This window comes from Trematomus bernacchii, unplaced genomic scaffold, assembly GCF_902827165.1.
Source record: "Trematomus bernacchii unplaced genomic scaffold, fTreBer1.1, whole genome shotgun sequence".
Classification (NCBI taxonomy): domain Eukaryota; kingdom Metazoa; phylum Chordata; class Actinopteri; order Perciformes; family Nototheniidae; genus Trematomus; species Trematomus bernacchii.
In genome coordinates, this window is record NW_022988043.1 from 2,033,205 (window position 1) to 2,054,970 (window position 21,766).

The window sequence follows — 21,766 nt, forward strand, 5'->3', positions numbered from 1 at the left end:
TAGATTTATTCTGCTATCTGTTATGGCAATATTTTCCCACTCATTTTGTCCTGATGCCTGATGCCGATACCAAAATGTGGGAATATACACTGTATACTGAGATCATTTAAAGCCTTTGTGTGCCAATATCATTGTGCATCCCTACCTATATATATAGCATACAGTTATTTGAGGGTACTGTCAAAGTATTTAAGGTTGCTAAATCAATTTGTTGCAACTTATTTGAGAAAATATGAACAAGGATCTGGGTTTTAGAGCACATGCCAACAAGGCTTCATGAAAACAACGGATTTAAATGCAGGAATATCACACTGCAACCAACAAATACTCCAAAATACACATTGAAATTTGAATATTTCAGAAATCCACAAATCAGTATGAGGACCCTTGAACTAAAATCTTCAATAAGAGCTTCATCTTCATTAGTAAACTACAGATGTGCTCACAGCTGCATGTTGTTTTTGCAAGTTTTCATTACTGGCATGTGAGAACAAGTATAGTAGAGCACTGCAGGAGACACATGGAGCTGTTCTGTGTCACTATTATCTCAATTTGTAATAATGTTGCCAGGAGAAGGATTTCTATTTTGGAAATATAACATCAACATCTGCTAAATAAAAGCCTGCATGTTCAATTTAATGTCATAAGAATCATAAAAAGTAATCATGTCTGCAGATGACCAAAACTATACTTTATTGTAGACTAATATGTACAGGAGTTCCTCAGTTCCTAATATTAACTTGGAGACCATTCATCGTCATGAACCACTAAATGCACGATGATGATGACTATCAGAGAGAATGCAGTGCACTCTGTTTTAATAGGAAGCATGAATAAAGTATGACATCAGCTCACTTGCTGTAAAGCAGATGCGTCTCCACATATTTGCTGAATAAGTCATGTGCTCCAGAGATGCACGAGGCTTTGAGATGTGTGACTACAATGTGGACAACACAAGCAGAGAAAGTGGCACACATGACTTGTGAGTTTTACGCAGTGGTGGAGAGAAACAAAGTACATTTAATGAAGTATTGTACTTAAATAATATTCATACATACGTGTACTTTACTTAAGTATTTCTATTTATGCTACTTATACTACTGCTCCACTTCATTTTGGAGGAAACTATTGTACTTTTTAACCCACTACACTCATAGTTACTAGTTACTTTGTACATATAAAAACACATTAAATGCTTTTATGATAAGATGTAGCACGGTACTACGAAAGTACCTTGTATCTTAAAAGTAACTAAAATTGGCAGACACAATATTTGTATTGTAAACCACTACGAAAAGAAGAATTCTGCAAACTTACTTTTACTTTTAAAACTGAAATGTATATATATATACATTTAACCTTGGTCACATATCTGTATATACGTTCATTCACCTGGTCAGAGTTATAACTCATGTTATTTATATTCATAATGTTACTACATGTTTATTCATATTTGTATTTGTATTCTTATTATACCATGTGTACTATCTGTGTTTCTCTCTTATTATGTTGCTGCTATAACACCTGAATTTCCCTACAGGGATCAATAAAGGTCCATCTTATCTTATCTTATCTTATCTTAAAGAACATTAACCCAAGAATAATTCTGCACTTGTACTCAAGTAACACTTTGAATTCAGGCTTTGTACTTGTAATGGAGTATTTTAAGACCATGGTAATTCATGGTAAAGGATCTGAGTCCTTCCAAAACTTGTTTTACTTTACAGATTTCCCAATGTGCTAATGCCTCAGTTTCATTGACTTAAAAGCAAACAATCAGCAACAAGCAGCTCTAGGTCAAACATCTTTTATTCACCAGTGAAACATACATGGCACTCCTCATGGGCACACGCGTTTGCCAAGGTCAGGTTAAGGCACTGTCGGCAGCGTAGGTAGGGGGGTCCTGCTCAGCTGGCTCCAGCTGTGGCAGGAGGTGCAGGAGGTGCTGGGGTAGGGTCGGGGTCGGGGCCAGGGGCCGGGGCTGGGGCCGGGGCGGGGGCGGGGGCCGGGGCCGGGGCCGGGGCGGGGATCTGAGGCAGCGAAGCAGCCCTTCTTGTGCCACTGCATGTCCCTCACACGTCGGACAGACTGGATCTGAGGGTCCGGGGCCTCCCAGTCGTTCCAGTGTTTGAAGTCTCCTCTCTCGAAGATGAACTGGCGCCCCCTGTATCCGGGGTAGAGGTAGCCCACCCATCTGCAGGGAGGGAAAACAGTGAGCAGGTCTCATAAGACAATAAAGCAAGGCTACCTCAAAGCCAGATTTAATAATGTATTTTTTACCAGGCATTGTTTGAATACTAGAGTCAGTCTAGGCATTGTGTCATTTGCCTGTTTTGAGGGGTTTTGTGAGTATACTAAGGGGTGTAAGGTAACAAAGACAATTCAAAGTCCTTTACGTGCTGTATTTCCAAATCAACGTTGGAAATACAGCAGGTTCTGCAAGAGGTGAAAAAGTATAAATGTACTTGTCCCTTACAAGTAAACACATTAAACAGTTATTTGCTTTGGGTAGGTAAAATAGAAAAACTAGACAATGAAAGTGGGGATTTAGTGATGGTCTTACGTTCCGTTAAGTGCCTGCACACTTGCCACACGGTCCTGAAAACCGTGTCCCCACAAACTGGGCACATCATCGTCAACAATCTCCATCTTTCTACCGGTGAATCCTGGGTTCTCGAACAGGTGCAGCTTGTGTTCAGCACCGTCCTGTAGAGGAGAAACAGACACAGGCATCTTACAAATGTCTCCAGTGTGTTAAAACAATGATGTTTGGTGTGCAGCTCACATGACTCTTATTATTGACTCTTTCAATAACCCTGAACAATTTGTATATACATTTTACTATCACTCTCAACCTCATGCATACTTGTATAATGTACATAGAATCCTTTTTTTATATTGTATTAGAAGTAGGTTGGTCTACTACAATGTATTCTAACTTATTCTGTATATTTTATATATATTTATTAGATTTTTAAATCATGTGCAATGCCTTGTTTACATGCTGTTTCAATGGGTTTCCAATTTGGTACCAATAAAGTCCATCTAATCTAATTCAATATACATTTCCTGAAATGTTGCCCGACAGGAAATAACTGCTAATTTTAGGTGCAACAGTAAGTCAATGGGTAGAAAAAGAATAGCCAACCTTTTTGATGATATGTGATAACTGATGAAAGGTAATTATTCATGAAGAAATGTCAGGAAATGCTGTTTTCAGCCTTTCACATGAGATGATTTCCTGATTCCCTCTGGTTTATATCATGTTAAGCTGAATATTAACAATTGACATTTAAAGACCTTGGATGGGGATGGACATTTGTCCCTATATTCTGACATTTTAAATGCCAAACGATTAATCCAATAGAAAACAATAGGCAGATTAATGGATAATCTAAGTGTTTGTGTAAAAAGAGTCCGTTTTGTATTATACTGTTCACCCACCACTTTGAGTGGCCTTAGAGAGAAGAGGGAGTAGCTGTTCTGACTGTTGGTCCAGGTGTCCCAGCGCGGATACTCGCCCTTCTCCAGAATGAACTGCTCCCCTGTGAAGCCATGCCGATCGTAACCCGCCCAGCTGAGAGGGGAGAAATGCGAAAAGAGGAGCTTTATTTTGCCTGACACATAACATTACATTTTGCTGTCGCTTTCATCCAAAGCGACTTCAAATTAACCATGAAGATACAAATTCAAACAGCAAGATTCATCAGCTTCAAAACAGCCTAACCAATGTCAGTGCTGATACATTTACAAGTGATATAGGAAACTTTCTTCTTACTACTAAGGCAGGGCAATATATGGATATTAAATCGGTATTGTGATGAGACACAACTTCTTAGATTTTGGATATCGTAATATGGTTGACTATTTTGTACTTTTAAAGGCTGTGTTACAGTAAAGGAATGTCATCTTTAACCTTAAGTCCTTATATCCACAGTACTGATGATTATTTATTAAAACATCCCATTGTCTAAATATTTGTTATCAAAGCACAAATAAGCCACCCAACAACATTGTTATCGATATCAAGGTTATATCAAATGATTGTGATATTTGATTTACTCCACATCGCCCAACCATACTTACAGTGTGTATACATATGTTTGGAACAGTACTTACGGTCCGGACTCGACTATCACAGATCCGACTTTCTGCAGTCCCTTCTCCATCACATCTTTACACTCTGCAGAAAACTCCGCCTTGCAGCCCTGGAAGTTCTCAAACTCAAACAGAAACACCTGGAAGACAAAAAGCTGCAGATTCACTCCCTGTTTAACAACACAGTGAGCAGTCAGTGTCCATGAGGTGTGGTTTGGATATAGGCCTTCATAAAGGGGCTAATATTGATCCTAAAGAAGTGATTTCACTTGACCAAACAGTGGGGGGGAAAGTATTCAAATCCTTGAATTATAATACACTAAAATACTCTGTTAGTTAAATCCTGCATTTAAAATGTTACTTAAGTGAAATATGTAAATACCTGAGTAAAGGTACTTTGTTACATTTCACCACTGCACATCCAAAATACCCACTTACAGCAACAAGTATTCTTATGTGTGTTCACCAGGTCACATTGATTTCTTTCTTTTTTTTAACTAAGGAGATTTTGATCCAATAGTAGGACATTTTGGCTCCTTCCCTGACCAAACCAGGTTTCCAGCCCTGCACAGACTCTGTTTCTCAGCACCTTATACGAGGCTCCAGCTCCTCCCTGGCTCTTCCCTGCCGCCTGCTGCTCTGGGGCACTCTGCTGCTCCGACATCTTCCTGATCCACTGCTCATCCACTTTGTGCCAGCAGCAAACACACAGGCAATGCACCATCCATCATGCATGCATGTTCAGGGACGGAAACACAGACAGGAGGAAAAAAGCTCAATGTCAAGATTGCAATTTATGACTCAAGTAGTGGATTGTATTCCTTTTGTAAGGATAATCATGAACTGAATAGGACACAAAAGATGATATCATCCCTTAAAGTATGTCCATGATACTAAAATCATCCAAACCTTGGTCTCCACTTGATGCAGCACCATCTAACTCCATTGCATTGGATTTATTACCCCGCCTGTGTCCACAGTGAGCTTTTTACCTGGGTATGTCTGCTAGGAAGTGGTACTGTCCCTCTTTGTTCGGTGCCACTTGCTGTATGGTGGGGTTGAGCCATTAAAGGGAAGAGACAGGGGGGGTATTTATGGTTTATTTCTGGCCACAACAGCAGAAAAGGGGGAGCTGTTGATACAGCAAGTCTGTCGCTCACATTGTGTCCGTAACGCTGCCTCTCAATAGGCAGCTGTGTTGGCACGCGCTGCCCTGCCTGTCCGCCCGCTGCCAGCGAGCACTGTGTGCGGGCACGGGGAAAGAGAGCCAAGAGGATTCAGCAAACAGCCCCGCTCAGCACAAACACACACACACACTGGGATTACACTCTGGTGTTAGACACACAAAACTTCCTCTTAACCCAAATGTAGGTTAGTGGTATCACAAATATGTCCATTCACAGGATGCACTGTGTAGTAAATCTGTGAATTGTGAAATCATTTATAATAAGGGTATCGGTAGAAAATATAAAACCCTTATAATAATAATTCTAGCAGTCAAGTTGTTTTTGTCGGGCCTTTTGTCTCGTTTCTGGCAAATAATTACACTGCATGAACAATGTTGTTTTAAATTCACCTTTTAATTTATTCTGACCTCTTTTGACCTCAAAGTAAGACTTTCAGTAAGTTGTTTGAACCAAAAATAGTTGCACATGTTACCATCCCTGAGGAATAGCTACAGTGGTCTAAACATGTTGGCTTTTAATAAATACATTTTAATATATCTTCCTTGTGGTTTCCTTTCCTAACATTTTTCTGGAGGAAGTTGAGTGCCTGAATCAACTTCCTGTTTTTTCCAAAAGCACCTGATACATGCTAATCTACACTTGAGTATACTGAGCAACCAATCTTTCCTAAAACGATAGAACATTTAGTTTTTTTTAAATATCCACAAGGTTAAACTCTGCCAGAAAAACTCTAGACCAATGCTTAACTCAAGTACATTTTATTAAGAATGTATTCACTTTAGGACACTGGCCAGTACAACACAGTGCAATATACATCTTTACTTTCAAATAAAAAAAGGACAAAAAAAAAACCCTCACATTTTTATGACAAAGTAAAAGGTCACGTACATAGAAACCAGGGACAATCCCCCCAGAGGACTTCGACACATTCACTTGCATTGCATGAGAAAATCTCCAACAACACAGGAGACCAGACGAGAGGCAGAGGTCAGTGCCGTAGTGCGTCGAGTGACAAAGTGCTTTATAGAAGCGCAGCAGCAGGAGGATTACAGTAAAGGTGGGAAGCAGGTGCAAATGTTCATATGCTTTTAGGAGTTTCATAGAGTGATTTAAACAAAGTAGTGAACAAATAATCCCTCCACTGGAGCACCCAACACTTTCAGTTTGACAGCAAAGATTGTGCATGCACATTAAAGGGGACACAATTCCACATTTTGTTTGAAAAACAACAAAAAGCATTGTCAAATCATGACTTAGGAGTGTGTGAGGGCTAAAATCTGAACGTATGGCTTTTAATAAACGCTACAATCATTCTGGGAAGACAGGCTGATTAGTGTTTCTCTTTTATAAAAGTATTTGTGCTGATAAGGAGTGTGCATGATTGACAGATGCAAAGTCCCCCGTCCCTCCTACACAAAAAACAAAAATATATTTAGACAAAAACATATGTACAAGATGCAGCAACTCTGACACGGTTAGGGTTGTGTGGAGTGTAACAAAGTCTATTGTAGTGATGCAACGCAAAACTAGTTCTCTGTTAAATCAATGATAATACAAATATAACATCTCCTGATTACAGATGTTAACATGATATACACTAGCAATAAAGTCAGCAGTGATTTGTTCTTTATGTTCAAGAAGGAGATCATTAGTGTCTGAAATGACGTCCTATGGCAATGCTTGTGTGACGCCCCTCAACATACTGATAACACACACATTATGTTACGACCTGTACACACAAGTCAGGAAACCAACACAGATATCTTGAAGAGGATTTTCTGGATTGTCCTCCAGCGTGTGATGAAGCTCGTAGAGGAAAAAGTGTTGCGTGGTCCCACAAGTCAAACATTTCTTAACTTTTTGCTTAATACAAAATAGTTGTTAAATACATCTGCAACGGTTCGTATATAGACAGCACAATTTTGATGATCAATTCATCGTTAAAGCAACTTTTACGCAAAAATGTCAGAAAATAATATTTTAACCTCTCAAATGTGGACAATACTTGCTTTGCTTTATTATAACTGAATATCTTTGGGTTTTTGACTAAAAAAAACAAGACATTTACATCACCATGGACAGTTTTTCTGCCATTTTTCAACCAAACAATTAACCAATCAATCTAGATAATAATCAACAGATGAATCGATCATGAAAATAATCATCAGTTGCAGCACTATTGCCAGTAATCTCTCCCTCCCCTCCTGTCTCCTCCTGGTCCCTCTTAAAGTGTTCATGTGAAGAGCCTCCTGCTGCAGGAGAGCTTCCACCGGTTCAAGCATGAAATGGATGAAGCAGAGCAGCACGATGTTTTTGTTTCTTCTCCTCCTTGCTTGTTTTATTCTTTTTCCAAAAGACAGAGACTCTCCGTAAAAAAAAAGGCACCATGCACATTATAAACCCAGATGGGAAGAGAAAAAAAAAAAAAAAAAGAAAAGGTCAGCAGCTGTAGATTCCTCTCTCCTACTCTCCAAAGTTAAGGCTTCTGTTTCATATAGATTCATCTGATAAGGCCACCTAAAGGGGGTCGAGTGAGGATAACAGGTGTTAAAAGTTGAAATATTTAGGTATTTTTTGTGAAATACACATTGAAAGATGGGAAGACATTTCAAAAGCTAACTCACCTCATTAATATCTTAGCTTTCATTTTCATACTGACTCAAACGCTTCTTGGACTTCAGCTCTTTCAACCACTGCGGTGAGTCCTCCTCGCTGCACAGAGAGAAGGAGATCAATGAATGCGGGACAAACGTCTAAACAGAGAACTGTAATACAAGGCTTAGTGGTTCATGTTGAACTTCAAACCTGAGGGTAAAAAGCTCAATTAACAGTGCAATAATTGAGTTTATTGTTTCAATCTCGTGTGAAGTTTAAAGTAAAAACACATTTTTTTCCAGAATATGTAGTAAAAATAAAAAGAGAGCACAGAGAATGCATCGAGTGGTCAAATTAAATGTTTTGTAATCAATACAATTTTGCACAGTAAAAAAAAAAAAAAAATCCAACCAAACCCCTGCTGTGAAGTTTAAAGTTTAGTGCAGCCAAAATAAAAAGAAACATTACTTAAGAATTTACAAAATTAGAAATGTTCTGCCAGCACTGCTCTCTTATTTGCAGCATTTCTTCTATAATAATAATAACAAATAAATGCAACCAAACCCCTCCCTTTATGAGTTTGTGCACAGAGCCTCAGGAAGAGAGCTTGAGTTAACGAAGACATTTGATTACCACTGATGTGTGAACCATTATCTCGGGCTAAAGCAAAGAAACCCTGGCTCTGTCCAATTTGATTCCTATCCCCCCCCCTTCTGGTCTTCTCTGCAAAGAAAACAAGTTTTATATGAATAATGGAGCTTACCCATTCTCTTTCCCACCAGCTGGGGGCAGTACTCGCGCTGCCCGGGGGAGAAAGGGCGACTTGGGAGAGCGAGAGAGTTGTGAAGGAGAGGGAGTGGATCCATCCATCTGAACGTCAGATTCGCCCCTCCTCCTCAGATTGGCCTGACAAGAGAAACGGGACAGATTTAGGTACTTTAATTCATAATAAGATGTTATGAGGGGCGGCGTGTGGCGCAGTGGATAGAGCCTTGGTGTTGGGATCAGGGGCTCACAGGTTCAAACCCCACTGCAGTCAGCATGTCATTGTGTCCCTGGGCAAGACACTTCACCCCAAATTGCTCCTGTGGGGATTGCCCACAGTATTGAGTATGTAAGTCGCTTTGGATAAAAGCGTCTAACAAGTAACATGTAATGTTATGACATAGCGAGTAGGTGAATACACAAAGAATTTGACCCTGGTATTTTGTTGCTATAAATGTACACATAAATAACATACAGTTAAAAACGATGACCATAAACATTTGACTACTAAGTATAGATTTAAATATCCTCAGAGTAGGAGAACAGAAACGGAGCTAAAAACAAAAACAGAGAACAGGAGACCACAACACTGAGGCTGCTATCCACTGCGCCATTTTGGATATCTGAGAAATGATTTGAAGGTATTGACTGAACAGTTTAATATAGATATTAGCTTATCTTGTAAATGTTGAGGCTCACCTTTAAAGCTGAAGGGTCCAACCCGGTGAACAGGGGGATCCTCTGCGGCTGAGAGGAGACGGCAGGGCCGGCCTCGGCTCCTCTGGCCTTGGCTCCTCTGGCCCGCTCCTCAGAGTCAGAGTCAGCGTCCTTGCTCTCAACCTTCGCCTCTGTCATGGGGAAAATATATATTTTTATATCACCTGTAAACATACAGAATACTAAAATGGCACATTTGCAACTGCATCTTTTTAATTGGCAGCACTCACATTTGAGTGAGAAACATGAGCTGCTTTTTTACTTCTTTCTGTGTGTTTTTAGCTATATTGCTGCTACGGTTCAAACACAAATGCATTTTGCAGTACATTTTCATTGCACATTAAAACTTTGAAATGCTCTTTTGTTTGTTTTGTCAGGTAAAGGTTTAGTTGAGAATAGGAATCTTGAATATAAAGCGTGGTCCCTTGATCTTCTTGTGTTTGTGCTCACCTGTGGAGTCTCTGTAGAGCCAGTCGTCCGTGGCTCCTCCCTCGGCCGGGGACAGCGCTACTGTCTGACGGCCGGCTCTGGAGGGGCGGGCCCTCGGGGCGCGCTTCTTCACCAGGTGAGCTCTGGAGCGCAGGGCGCTGGTGTCTAACAGAGCGGTCGGGACCTGGACGTCCAAACAGAGAGAAATACATAGGAGATTAGGTTGAACTTCCAAAAATTGGGGAAAGAAAATGCAAAAATGTGTGCCATACAGTATGCATTATCACAGCCCAAAACTCAACAAAGAGAAAAAGCCAAACATGTCTCTAGTGAAGCGCAAGGGGTTAAAACAGCAGCAGACATTAGCTGGGGTTAACACTTACATCAGGGAAAGGGAGCGGCTGGCTCTCAGATGTTGATTGAGGAACGCCGTCCGGAGCGTCGCTATCAAACTGTGAGCCGGGATCAGCTAGCGTGTGCGGGGGGGTGGGCTTCCTTGGTGAGGGGCTGAGATTACTTTCTGAACTGGGAGTGGCAGGACTGAGGCTGAGGTTAAGAAGAGACAAGTTATAAAACAAATGTGTGGTTGCTTTAACCGCAGGTACAATCCCTTCAAATCAAATAGAGCCTGAGTCATTTATTCCCTTTGTTGACACGACTGTGGCAACAAAGATGTATCTGACGCACCTAAAAACAGGGCTAAAGGTGAAACAAGAAGGATGGACATGAATATATTTATATTATATATAAAACACACTACATCTTATTTTTTTTACAAATTTGATATAATCTCTGTTCTTATTGTTGTTGGTTAACGATGTGATGATATTTTCTGACCACAGGGGGTCAGTGAAGTAACAGAGAAGTCATGGAATTATTGTAACTTTTTTATTATTATCCGCCATTCCCCCATAGCTAGAAAGATAAACAAAGATTGTGGTAGTTTGTTCAACACTTTAACCAGAGCATAAACAATGACAGAAGATGGCGTATACATTTTACTGCCTTCAGGTTAACTTTCAGAAGGAGGTATTTTCATTCTTTGTTTTCTTTAAGCTTGCATAGCAAAACATTGACGTAAAAATGAAAAAAACATATGAATTTGAAAGAGTTTGAGACATAGACTTTAGTGCATATCGACTAAGTTTAGTCACATTTTTAAAGGGCACTAATCTGGAAACAAAAATCTAAATAAATAAACATGAGAGGATATTTCCCCGAACACCATGGCTGTGTTTTCATTTTCACAATTGACGAATTTGGGTGGTTTGGGAATATTGACTATTTAAACAAATGAAGCACCAGACGAAATGAAAACCGTGTGTTTACCTGTCATCAGTGCGCAGTCCCGTCTCCCAGGTGCCATACTGACTGTCAGTGTCTCGGACCGGTGTTCCCGAGTCCTCCTCCTCACCACTGACACTCTGCTTCTGCTGCACCTGGGAGAGAGAAGAGGAGAACAATTATTAATTATTGAGGAGGAATCAAACTGGGTCTAAGTTATATAACAGACCAGCTTGAGAGACGCCAGCAGCTGCTCTCACTTGACATTCAGAAAAGTAAATCTCTAGGAATCCAAGCCGAGAAGTCACTGTGAACAACGATGGACCAAAGGTTTTTCTTAAGGGATGAGGTGTGGTTCACCCTGTTGATAAGTATGATGCCATCTTTTAAAATGCTGTGAGTGGTTATTAAAAAAAACTATAATAAAATAAATTGTAGCTAAACTACAAATACAGATCTACATATACTGTTAATACTGCCTTACTATATTTGTATTATACACTTATTGCATGTGCACATTTCCCCTTCCAAGCAGTGGTTTAGAATTTGATCTGAATGAAATGTTAAAACATTTTGTTGTTACCAAAAGATGAACTTGCACACTAGGCTATTTTAATAGTTTTTATATTATTCGCTTGCGGCAGAGGGAAAAATGGTTCACCTTTCATCAATTCATGCCATTGCCTATATAAGCAGCGGCCTTAGCTGCCATGTACAACTAGAATTCACTTGCAAAAGTTAAGGCGCATATGGAGAAAGTTTTGTACAAAATAAATAAAAACTTCATACAACTTCAGGATATTTGATGACCACATCTGATAAGTTTTGTAAACATTTGCAAAAAGTTGATTTACATTATAACTGCTAAGTCAAGCCATATAGTATGTGGTTAATAGAGCCAGCAGTTGAACAGTAATGAAAGGTCAAGGGATGAGTTAATGGAGACCAGAGCGGGGACACTAACGGAGACGGGTGGGGGGGGGTGATTGACTCGGTGTGTGTTTGCTGTGTACTGAACCATGCCGCTTTTAATGAGGCTGGTACAGAGGACATACTGTCTCAATAGAAACACGGCATGAACTGACAAGCCTGGCCTATATAGGGAAAAGACAATAGAAAATCCTTCTGTCCTCAGATGTTGCCCGAAGGAGTGGAGGGAGAAACGTGATACACCTGGCTCTGATGTTGACCGGTCTGTAAACGGTGAGGAGGGTTCACTTCATGTTTATGTGAGGAGTAGATCAGAGTTCTCATTCTTAGAGCTTCATGAATGCCTTCCTTGTTTTCTTTGTGAATGTGAGAGCAGAGGTACAAGAGTACTTCAAAAAGAGCACGGCAGAGACATTGAAGAGTGATACATTTGGATTGTGAGACCATAAGATTGCTAAAGAAAAGAAAAAAAAACAGCAGTTCAGGATGTCCTTTATCAGCTAAGCCTTTCCTGACAGGAAAAAAGAAAACGGAGAACAGTGAGAATGGTTCCCTGTGTCGGAAAAAAACACTTCTTCTCAAGTTCATCCTCTTCTCAAGGATTTGTAGCACTCACTTTTCATGTTGACACCACGGGGTCACACCACTTACCCTAAAATACACACACTTCACAGTGCTGCTGCCACTGACAACGAAGAAACCTCTCCTCCAAATCAGACTGGAGGTGGAACATACAGAAACACTAGCAACGTACTTCACTTATCTAGTGATCTTCGGGTTGATTAAATGCTAATTCAGCAAGATTAGTAGGTCCTCTCATAGATGAGGCTACAAATAAAGATGTATACAAACGATTATAGAAACATTAGCGAGTTATTAATTCACTAACGTATCAACAGAAGCTATGGATCAATAACACAGCCATTGCGTTGGTGCTGATCCAACAACAGCAGCATTTCATGAACCTTTTACAATAATGGTTTGTTCAATAGATCGTAGCCCAGTAGGAAATCTTAATGTATTCATTCTGATCTAGAGGCCTAAAGGCACCCAGTATTCTTAAAAACAGCATGACTGTTAATAGCTGTTCCAAGAAGCCACAGGTTTTATGTGTACATTCCTCAATGTTATACATAGAACATCTGGTTGTCACATTTTTAAGATTTGAGGCTTGATTAGCGCTATTTTAATAAAGCCATGTTGTTGCTCTAACAATCGGATAAATATGTGGGTACCACCGCACATTTTCAAAAAGTTTCTCCTGAAATGGATGTAAAACGTTACTCTTGGTGGTGCAAACAAAGATGTAATTTCACATCCTTACCGAGTAAAGTTGATTACTTTGTCTTAGTCGACGGAAGCAGCCACCTCAGTTCCAATGTATAAAAGTGTGGGGCAGTCACTTATTAGTATGTGCAATGCTGTTTTGTAGTGTTGCATTATGTGATGTGCCTTTTATGTATATCCACATTTATAGTGTATTGTGGTTTATGTTATTGAAAGCTGTATTTTTTTTGTATCACACTGAATCATGTCAAAGAGTTAAACTACAAACTATCTGTGCAGCAAATCAGTTTCAAGCTCTGCATTTGAACTTGTCCCTGTCAAATGAAAAGACATTTCAATGTGTTTCTATTAAAGCTTACTGGCCCTCTAACATGGTCTGAAAACTCTCTGACAGCACGATTGGGAGGAGTGCTGTGGACAGTTTCTGCATTTTTCAGAACCAGAATGCTTATTTAATGCAGAAATAGACAAAGTGTGCAGAGGTATGAAGGGGGGGAACTTAGATCCAGCTGGAAACCTCAGCATTATGTCATCCCTCTGTCATCTAGCTGTTGTCGTAAACTGCTATTACTGCTGTCAAAATGCCAAACAATCTTAAAACCAGGTCTCGTAAACTCTCCCATCTATCATGTGTGTGCGTGTGTGCGTGCGTGCGTGCGTGTGTTACTCAACCTAAAACACACCCTCACCTGATCAGCATAGAGGACAAACACTGACTTTGCTGGAACTTGTTGAAAAGAGGCGCCACTACACAAGCTCTTTCTCAATACCATGTATTATTCAGTAAAAGAGTGGTTTGTAAAAGCCTCAGTACTGAACCTCAATAGAACTCTTTTTACGTTCTCTGTTGGTTTAGTATGCATTAATCTACAGACAGTGCCAGTTTAGAAAGGTTTCTTTGCCAAAGAATAACCACAATACCTTTAAAGCTCTGCTGAATGGACTCTCACAGGTGTATGCTCAGCTATCAACCACACACATGGATAATATGGGTCACAGTAAGGCCTACTGAACCAACAGGTCCAGTAGCAATGATTAATAGCTGTCAGGATGAAGGCTGTTACTTAATAACATTAGCCATAGCTAGCTTTCCAGAGACAGGAAGGGTGTGTCGGGGGAAACGACATAACAAAGAGCGGATGAATGGAAGGATGAAGGAGAGAAAGGCTTGATCACTAAATGGGGTTGACTGACAATCTGAGGAGGAAGGGGCTGGAACGAGGCCTTGGAAACTACTATTTGATAACACACTGATCGACGATACACTCACACAGGGTGGAGGAAAAGCGGTCTATGGATTGCTCCAACCACAACAGTTAAAAAGGAAAGTGAGTAATTGCATGGGTGTTCTTTGAAAAGGGAAGGGCTCTGCAGTAAAGCACCTAACAGATGGTCTTACATCAGAGCAGAGAAAACAGAGTGAGCAGCTACTGGAGATATAATAATATGTTTACATAAACACAGCCTCCAAGCCAATAACCCAGTTACCTGCACTGTCAAAGAATGTTATTTGGGATTTCAATCAGTGATGAATTGTGATTCAGACCTCACAAACAACAGAAATATTAGTTGAAGCGTTAGTTTGCATGTTTTGAAATAGGGTTGTATGAGGTACTTCCATAGTCAGTATGTTACCAACAGTAGATAGGGAGTTATTGCATGAGAGAAAACAATACATGTAGTGCTTGCTCAAAATGTACGATGGCCACCTGAAAGAAAGGCTGACCCATAAAAAAAGCTCATTCAGACAAGATTATTTGTATCGCTTTGTCTTGAGAGAGCCCACAGTCTGATTGGGAAATAAACTATTATCTCTGTCCTCGCTAAAGCCAGACTCCATTAAAAACATGTGAGGGGATGCGTGACTTTGGTAAATACGAACCAACCAAAGCAACACAATAAGACACACAAACTCACCAATGTCGTTTTTTTCCAATGGATTCAGGTGGCTTTGTAAGAAAATGTTAGTTTGAAAGGCAGTCTCTTGGCAAGGCAAAGGGATGGATATATTCTAAATATAGCACACACCTAAACTGATACATCAAGGTAGGCCTTTCTCTTAGGTTGCTAAAATATGTTTAACACGTCCACAGCAGTACCTTGCTTTGCTGTAATACCTTCTTCTCAGACCGGGGTAGTGTTGACCGTCATCAAATGTAGCCAATACATTTTGACTATGGGTAACTACCTAAACAGCTCCATTTCAAAACATTTAAACTATCCTTTTAAGGTGTTTACATAGCTCAGTATTGCACCTTAAATCAACTTATAGCTGTTGTGGCTGTCACTATGCTCATAATCTTGGTTTGAGCTTATTCAGGATAAATAGGATGTGACAGGACAATATTGAATACTGTTAGACTATTAACAGCCATGACAATACTTCCAATCACAGCATTATACATGCAGTGTGCCACCACTCCCGATTCTCCAGTGCTCTGTTCTCATTATTCTAGCTCGGGTGGAGTGGGAAAAATGCTCTGCGTGCACTTAAGCACACAGCAGTAATCAATATCAACATCCTACAGATATTCCAAACAACTGCTCCCGCGAGCACTAATCTCATGTCAACAAATGGGCATTCTCGCCGCATGTCAGCGGACTTACATTAAGACAAACTCTGCTGGGCAAACGCAACAGCACTGTGTTATTCTTTCATTACACAACTGACACAGACTCAGGATTTATGCCTCACAAAGCGTCTAATCTAAGAGAGAAAGAATGTAAAAACGTGACTTGGTTTAAGAATTTGACTCGGAGAGCATTGGACCTGACTTAAAGGATTAATCTCATTTTTTTCCAGCCTGGTGTTTGTTTTTCTGGTTGTTGCCAATATGAAGATTGTTTGAGTTTAACAGTTTTCTCAACAACCAGATTGATGGATTACAAATGTGACACACACACACACACACACACACACACACACACACACACACACACACACACACACACACACACACACACACACACACACACACACACACACACACACACACACACACACACACACACACACACACACACACACACACACACACACACACACACACACACACACACACACACACACACACACACACACACACACACACACACACACACACACACACACACACACACACACACACACACACACACACACACACACACACACACACACACACACACACACACACACACACACACACACACACACACACACACACACACACCACACACACACACACACACACACACACACACACACACACACACACACACACACACACACACACACACACACACACACACACACACACACACACACACACTAACCCAAAAAATCATTTGAAGATATTAAAACACCAATACACTGCAGTTAGTTGCATGTTTATACTTAATTATAATAACAATGACATAGTGACCCTGACATTTGAATTAGAGCTGTTGTCCTGTTATCAGGTCACTGGATCCAAATTGAACCTACAGCTCTGATTGGTTTAGCTTGACAATACTCTTTAAACATACTAATCCCAAATGACTTGTATTACGGCCACTGTAAATATCATCTGAAAGGTATTAGTCACCGTTTGCCACCAGATTAATATCCATCTTTATATACTTATAAAGCCATACGAAGACAATATCATTAAGCACCAATTAAGTTAGATTTGGTAACAATCAACTCCCAATATGATAAAAACGTTCAACATTTGAAATTGAACAACCATATTGCCTGGATTTCTGGTATTGCTTTTACTGCATGGCACAGGCAATTCACCACAATTAATCATAAAACAATGAATAACTTTGAACTGTCATACACACCTTAGGATTTATATGATCTGCTATACCAGCCAAAGCTATTCAAAGTGATCTAATACCAAACACAGCATATCAGCCACAGAATGTATTGTTCTCTATCGGCATCTGTGAATGTTGCTGTTTTTTTTAGTATTCAATCAGCAATCAAATAACGCCTTTAAATACTTCATAATCATGAACATACCTAAATATAGCTAAACTACTAACTCAACATAATATATACAGATTGGCATGGCTAAGTGAGTTCAAGTTCGACTAAGTATGCTGAGAGTTCAATTGTTAAATCTCAAGGCTGTAACAAATCCTCTATAATGTATATATAGGGAGACAGTATCCAGTGTCACAATGCATTCACCCACATCATAGTTCAGACACAAGAAACCTTTCCATAGAAACATATCCATCTTTGGACATGCAATGCTGTTTTAACACTTTTCCGCTAAGGGACAAGCTGGTAGTACTAATATCCGGATCTCCTGCCAACTCACTTTGATTTACTGGCTACTGGCCATTACTGACCTCTTACTGTCATTCATCCACTTAACATCTGGCCCAGTGGGGAGGCATGTTACCCCCAGAGACCACAACCATAGTTGAGGATGTCTAAGACTTACTAAAGACATGCCTACACAACTGACAGCAACACAGACGTCATGAAAACACTTCTTATCTACAGGAGTTGTGGACTCATTAAGGGTGTTGCACAGCAAACAGGCGTGACCTAAAGATAGGAACTACTTCACTGCAGTGTATCCGTATCCCTACATGGATTTCTAAATCTGTCCTTTATATAGAGCGCGGACCAGGATTGATATCAGGGCAGGGATAAGGGATAGGAAGCCTAGCAATCAGATTTGTGTCTACTTTAAGAGTTTTGGAAATACATATGATATCATTTCTAATGAAAATATGACTTGTCCCGACAGTCCTATAGTCCTAATTTTACCCCTCATGTCAGGCAACATAATGACCTGAAGAACCAGTTTAACGACAGTGTTGCTTGGCAAACAGAGCATAACAACAGCTTTGCTAAACAAAGAGCGACAGACAAAAAAAGATTTACATTTTGCCAAGGACAACATAAGATGGAGAAGTGCTGAAAGCCTAGAAAGAGATGGATGGGAGTAGCGAGGCAGATGCATACGTTCTTTACATGTTTGGCTTGAGACCAAATAGTTGACGAACAGGCAGCTGTTCACACAGTCGCATTACAGAACTCCATGGACATTGCTGCAAAATGACTTGAATTCCACTTGTTCTTTATTTAACTTCAGAAGAAGTCAAAGCGATGTAGTTCATACATATAGATTACTGACTACGGGTCAGTTAAAGGAGCATACCACACTGATGCCTGGACAGTACTTTTGAAATGGAATGTCAGCTTCATCTGATCTATTGTCCTTTAAAGAGACCAGCAAAATTTCTCAAACGAATATCGGCCATTTGGATCAACCAACCTGATCAAATGCAGTAATAAACCATAGAAAAGTTAACAGAAAATAAAAGGCAAATCATTCACCATACAAAACATTAAGATGCAATGCCAAAGCGCATTGAGTCAATGTGCACCAAACTAAAAGGAAATTGCATTTTGTAGTTCCTATAATTGTGCCTTTTGTTTGTTACTTAAAAAGGTTATTGATTGGGTAGGTGACATTGAAGAAGCTAGCAAGAGTAAGCTAGATTTGAAACATTATCCAACCGAGAAACCCAACACTATGCTACACATTTGTTTACAATGCATGTAGCTAGCAGCACGCGCTCCAAAGTTGGCAACAAAACTTTGCAGGCCTCCCTCTAAAGCCACTCCCCAAAAAATATAATTCCGATTGTAATCAACAAATGTTGCTATTGTTAGTACTCACAACTATCAAATAACTATTAAAGCTATCCAATTCAGCTGATGTAAACAGTAACAATATTTTCTAAAATACATTCCCCACCCTAGCTTTAATTGCTGTCGGTTGTGTTGCTAAATTAACTTTAACTCACATCATACTGATACTACTGATACTGACCACAAACATGATTATTTGTGATGGGCATCAGAGGTGAAATGCGCTACTGGAGCTTCCCTTGTGTGTTTCAACTTTAAATGTGTGTCTTACAGAAGTGGGGGTGTTGGGTGCGGTGCGTCTGCGTAAGGACAGACGTTGCTGGCTGCGCAGAGAGAACCTGCGTATGGACTCCCTGCTGCGGGACGCCAGTGAGCGCAGGGAGTTGGTCCTCTTAAAGTCCCCGGTCCCGTCCTCTCCACGGCCGCCCCTCTCCATCGGGTTGGACAGAAAGCCGAGTGCCCCGTGCAGGGAGCGACGAACATTTCCCACCCATCCTGACATCTGAGTCTGGGCCACTGAAAGCTTGTCCCCCAGATACTCCATCACAACCCAGTACTGTCAAATCTAGCTGTGTCAAAAAGTCTGAACTGACTCTTGTTATCACAGCAGCAGGAAATCATTAGAGTCCAGTTATGCTGTTGAGGTAAAAGTCCTGGACGGTGTCGTAGGTATTCAGTGTTGCTGGGTCAATACTGCAGCAGTGAAGAAGGTGACACAGAGAACAATTCAACTCAGCGAGCCCAATGTTGTGATGATGTTGGCGTATGCTGCTTACAGCACTGCAGCAATAAATGGCAGTCAGGCACAGATTGTTACAGTACCGAGCCTCTCCTTAGTTTCACTTCTAAATGGTCTTTCTGCAGTGTAGTCCCACTGGAGCCGTCAGGACTCTATTTCAACTCATCACTGTCGGGGCTCCAGCCTGTCGGTCTGAACTGAATTGTGAAGCTTTCATACGTCTATTTTAAATGCACACAAGATATGTTAGCTATGATGTGGCACACCGACCGAGTGGTCACGTAAAGGTTATCAAAGGCCAGCACTAACTATTAGTAATGCAGGACACTACTCTATGAGAGACAAATGCTGCGCTATCTACCAACAGGTTTCACATCCATGTTTTCCTGGCTTAGTACAAACTCAAGTAGTTATAATCAAAGAAGCACATCCTCAACATAACATTTTAGTTTGGCATTAAAATTCAGTTATCTATTTCTGTGTAATGTAAGTCCACTGTGCCAGCAATACTGAGTATGAGATTTTCCAGGTGTGAGCTTCTCTGTCCTGATCCCAGTTTCAATTACAGCTGACCTGACAGCTGTCCCAGAGCCAACGATAATGCACTTCCTCAAAAACAAGGCAAGGGTTAAAAGTTGAAAAAGCCATCCATCCAACAAGGTTACATTTTCAAGGTGCCCGATACTGTGCTATCCTCTGGCAAAAAGCTTTGGGAAGAAATGGTGCAGGACAGCCGGTGGCAAAGGGAAAGCTGCTGTAGTCATTCGTATTCCATAAGAAAAACCAGAGGGCAACCAACACAGTGCCAAAAAGAGGAAACAGCAGAGAGCACTGTGGGGGGAAAGTCAAATCCAGAGGAGAAAAGAGAAGGACAGAGAAAATGTTTCTCTCCTCGCCTTTTTCTGCAGGTATGGGCAGGTAGGAGAAAATGCGTCAGCAGTGCTGCTCTCTGTAGCCAGCGCTATAGGACTCAACGTCAAGGAGAAACTGAGTGAAGAGAGGGAGTGTGGAACAGAGTCAGGGAGGGAGAATGGGAGGTCCCTGATTCAGAGCGGGAGGGAGAGGGGAGGGTGATGTATGTTCTGCGGTGCTCTATTGCTCCAGCCTGATTTCAGTTGCAGGGCAACGCAGGGAAGTGTCCCAGTCAGGAAACAGAGAGGCAGTGGAAACAAATGCAGAGGGATGAGACAGAAAAAACATATTGCATGTGTGCAAAATGCAATTGCAATGTTATTACATCTCCTTTCAAAACAGAAAGAGAAAGCCAGGGAGAAAATGGGGATGACACATTCAGATAGGAATGAGCACAAGTGCATGATCAAGTTAAAGAGTAATCTATAAATAGAAAGATTGGACATGCAAGAGGGAAGAGTGAAAAGACAGGTGTGTCTCTATCAGTGTCGCAGGCTCATCAACCAGTTTGTCCGCACAGTGTAGGCATAAGCAAGAATCACTACAGTCAAGTGTTTGTTAAAGTCAGACGCATGCAAATAGCAGAACAGACTAGAAAACCCTCCCTAGCTTCCATCTTAATCTGTTATTGGGTGAACGGGCACCCTGAATAAAGCCACAGCAGGCGACTCCAGAGTCAGACGCACTTCAGAGAGTTAAACTCAGAGAAGGCTGGGACTCATGAGGAGCTCAACAGAGCTGAATCCCTGTCCACATATGCCCCCTACAGGTAATCTGATTAACTTTGCTTTGAAGTGCTGTGCTAAAGGCAATCTGCTGCGAGGTTCTCCGGTTCCAGCGGCTCACACACTGACCTCTCTCATGTACTGCTCTGTCGGAAAATGGCTTCTTCTTTCTGGGTACTACAAAAGACAAAGTGACACAGCCTGAAAAAAGTTAAAATACTCCTAATAAAGTTCAGGAAGTATTGGGTGCAGCCATATTACTTTATTGTACAAAATATAAAATGCTTTAATATAAAACTTTTAATCGATAATGAAAACAATCACTACTTGAAGCATTTTGCTCAAATTCTATAGTTTTTTTTAATCATCCAAATGTTAGAACATACCAGCCACATCGGAATATCATGTCATGATTATTTCTGGCCAAATTGTTATGAACGATATTATCCTACTAACC

At 40.7% G+C, this 21,766-nt stretch overlaps 2 protein-coding genes across 2 annotated transcripts in view; both read right to left on the bottom strand.

Annotated features, from left to right (window-relative positions):
• Positions 1 to 1,791: 1,791 nt before the first annotated feature.
• LOC117473011 (beta-crystallin B3-like) lies at positions 1,792 to 5,077 on the bottom strand. The gene is given in 7 exon segments (XM_034118479.1): positions 1,792 to 2,028; positions 2,030 to 2,194; positions 2,564 to 2,706; positions 3,445 to 3,577; positions 4,120 to 4,238; positions 4,688 to 4,785; positions 5,008 to 5,077. Coding segments are annotated over 7 exon segments (816 nt in total). The 5' UTR covers positions 5,045 to 5,077; the 3' UTR covers positions 1,792 to 1,907.
• A 950-nt stretch (positions 5,078 to 6,027) lies between these two features.
• Positions 6,028 to 21,766, bottom strand: part of si:ch73-138n13.1 (protein piccolo) — a 31,318-nt gene continuing 15,579 nt past the window's right edge. The window contains exons 7-13 of the mRNA XM_034118510.1: positions 11,121 to 11,230; positions 10,175 to 10,337; positions 9,813 to 9,975; positions 9,345 to 9,493; positions 8,644 to 8,786; positions 7,910 to 7,997; positions 6,028 to 7,802 (exon numbers count right to left, since the gene is read on the bottom strand). Of these exons, the coding sequence (XP_033974401.1) occupies positions 7,922 to 7,997; positions 8,644 to 8,786; positions 9,345 to 9,493; positions 9,813 to 9,975; positions 10,175 to 10,337; positions 11,121 to 11,230 (804 nt within the window). The 3' untranslated portion in view covers positions 6,028 to 7,802; positions 7,910 to 7,921. The remainder of the gene's footprint in view (positions 7,803 to 7,909; positions 7,998 to 8,643; positions 8,787 to 9,344; positions 9,494 to 9,812; positions 9,976 to 10,174; positions 10,338 to 11,120; positions 11,231 to 21,766) is intronic.